A 209-nucleotide genomic window follows, 5' to 3' on the forward strand; every position below is an offset into this window, starting at 1 on the left:
CCTCTGTTCTTGGAAACGGCGGCAGCAGACGCCGCTGCGGCTGCTGCAGCTGCAGCAGAAGCAGCAGCAGGCGCAGCAGAAGCAGCAGCTGCTGCAGCAGAAGCAGCACTGCTGCTTCACAGGGTGTCGGTCTCGTATCCGTATTCCTCTCTCGTTACTGCTGCTGCTGCTGCTGCTGCTGCTGCTGCTGCTGCTGCAGGCGGCCCTCT

The 209-nt window shown here is 63.2% G+C and overlaps 1 protein-coding gene across 1 annotated transcript in view; it reads left to right on the plus strand.

Moving 5' to 3' along the window:
- ETH_00039640 (uncharacterized protein) overlaps positions 1-209 on the plus strand; it is a gene marked incomplete at both ends in the record, with an annotated part of 1,128 nt that overhangs the window by 702 nt on the left and 217 nt on the right. The window contains one exon of the mRNA XM_013376954.1: positions 1-206. Within this exon, the coding sequence (XP_013232408.1) occupies positions 1-206 (206 nt within the window). The remainder of the gene's footprint in view (positions 207-209) is intronic.

Source organism: Eimeria tenella, genomic scaffold (assembly GCF_000499545.2).
Source record: "Eimeria tenella Houghton genomic scaffold, Eth_scaff4219, whole genome shotgun sequence".
NCBI classification, from domain to species: domain Eukaryota; phylum Apicomplexa; class Conoidasida; order Eucoccidiorida; family Eimeriidae; genus Eimeria; species Eimeria tenella.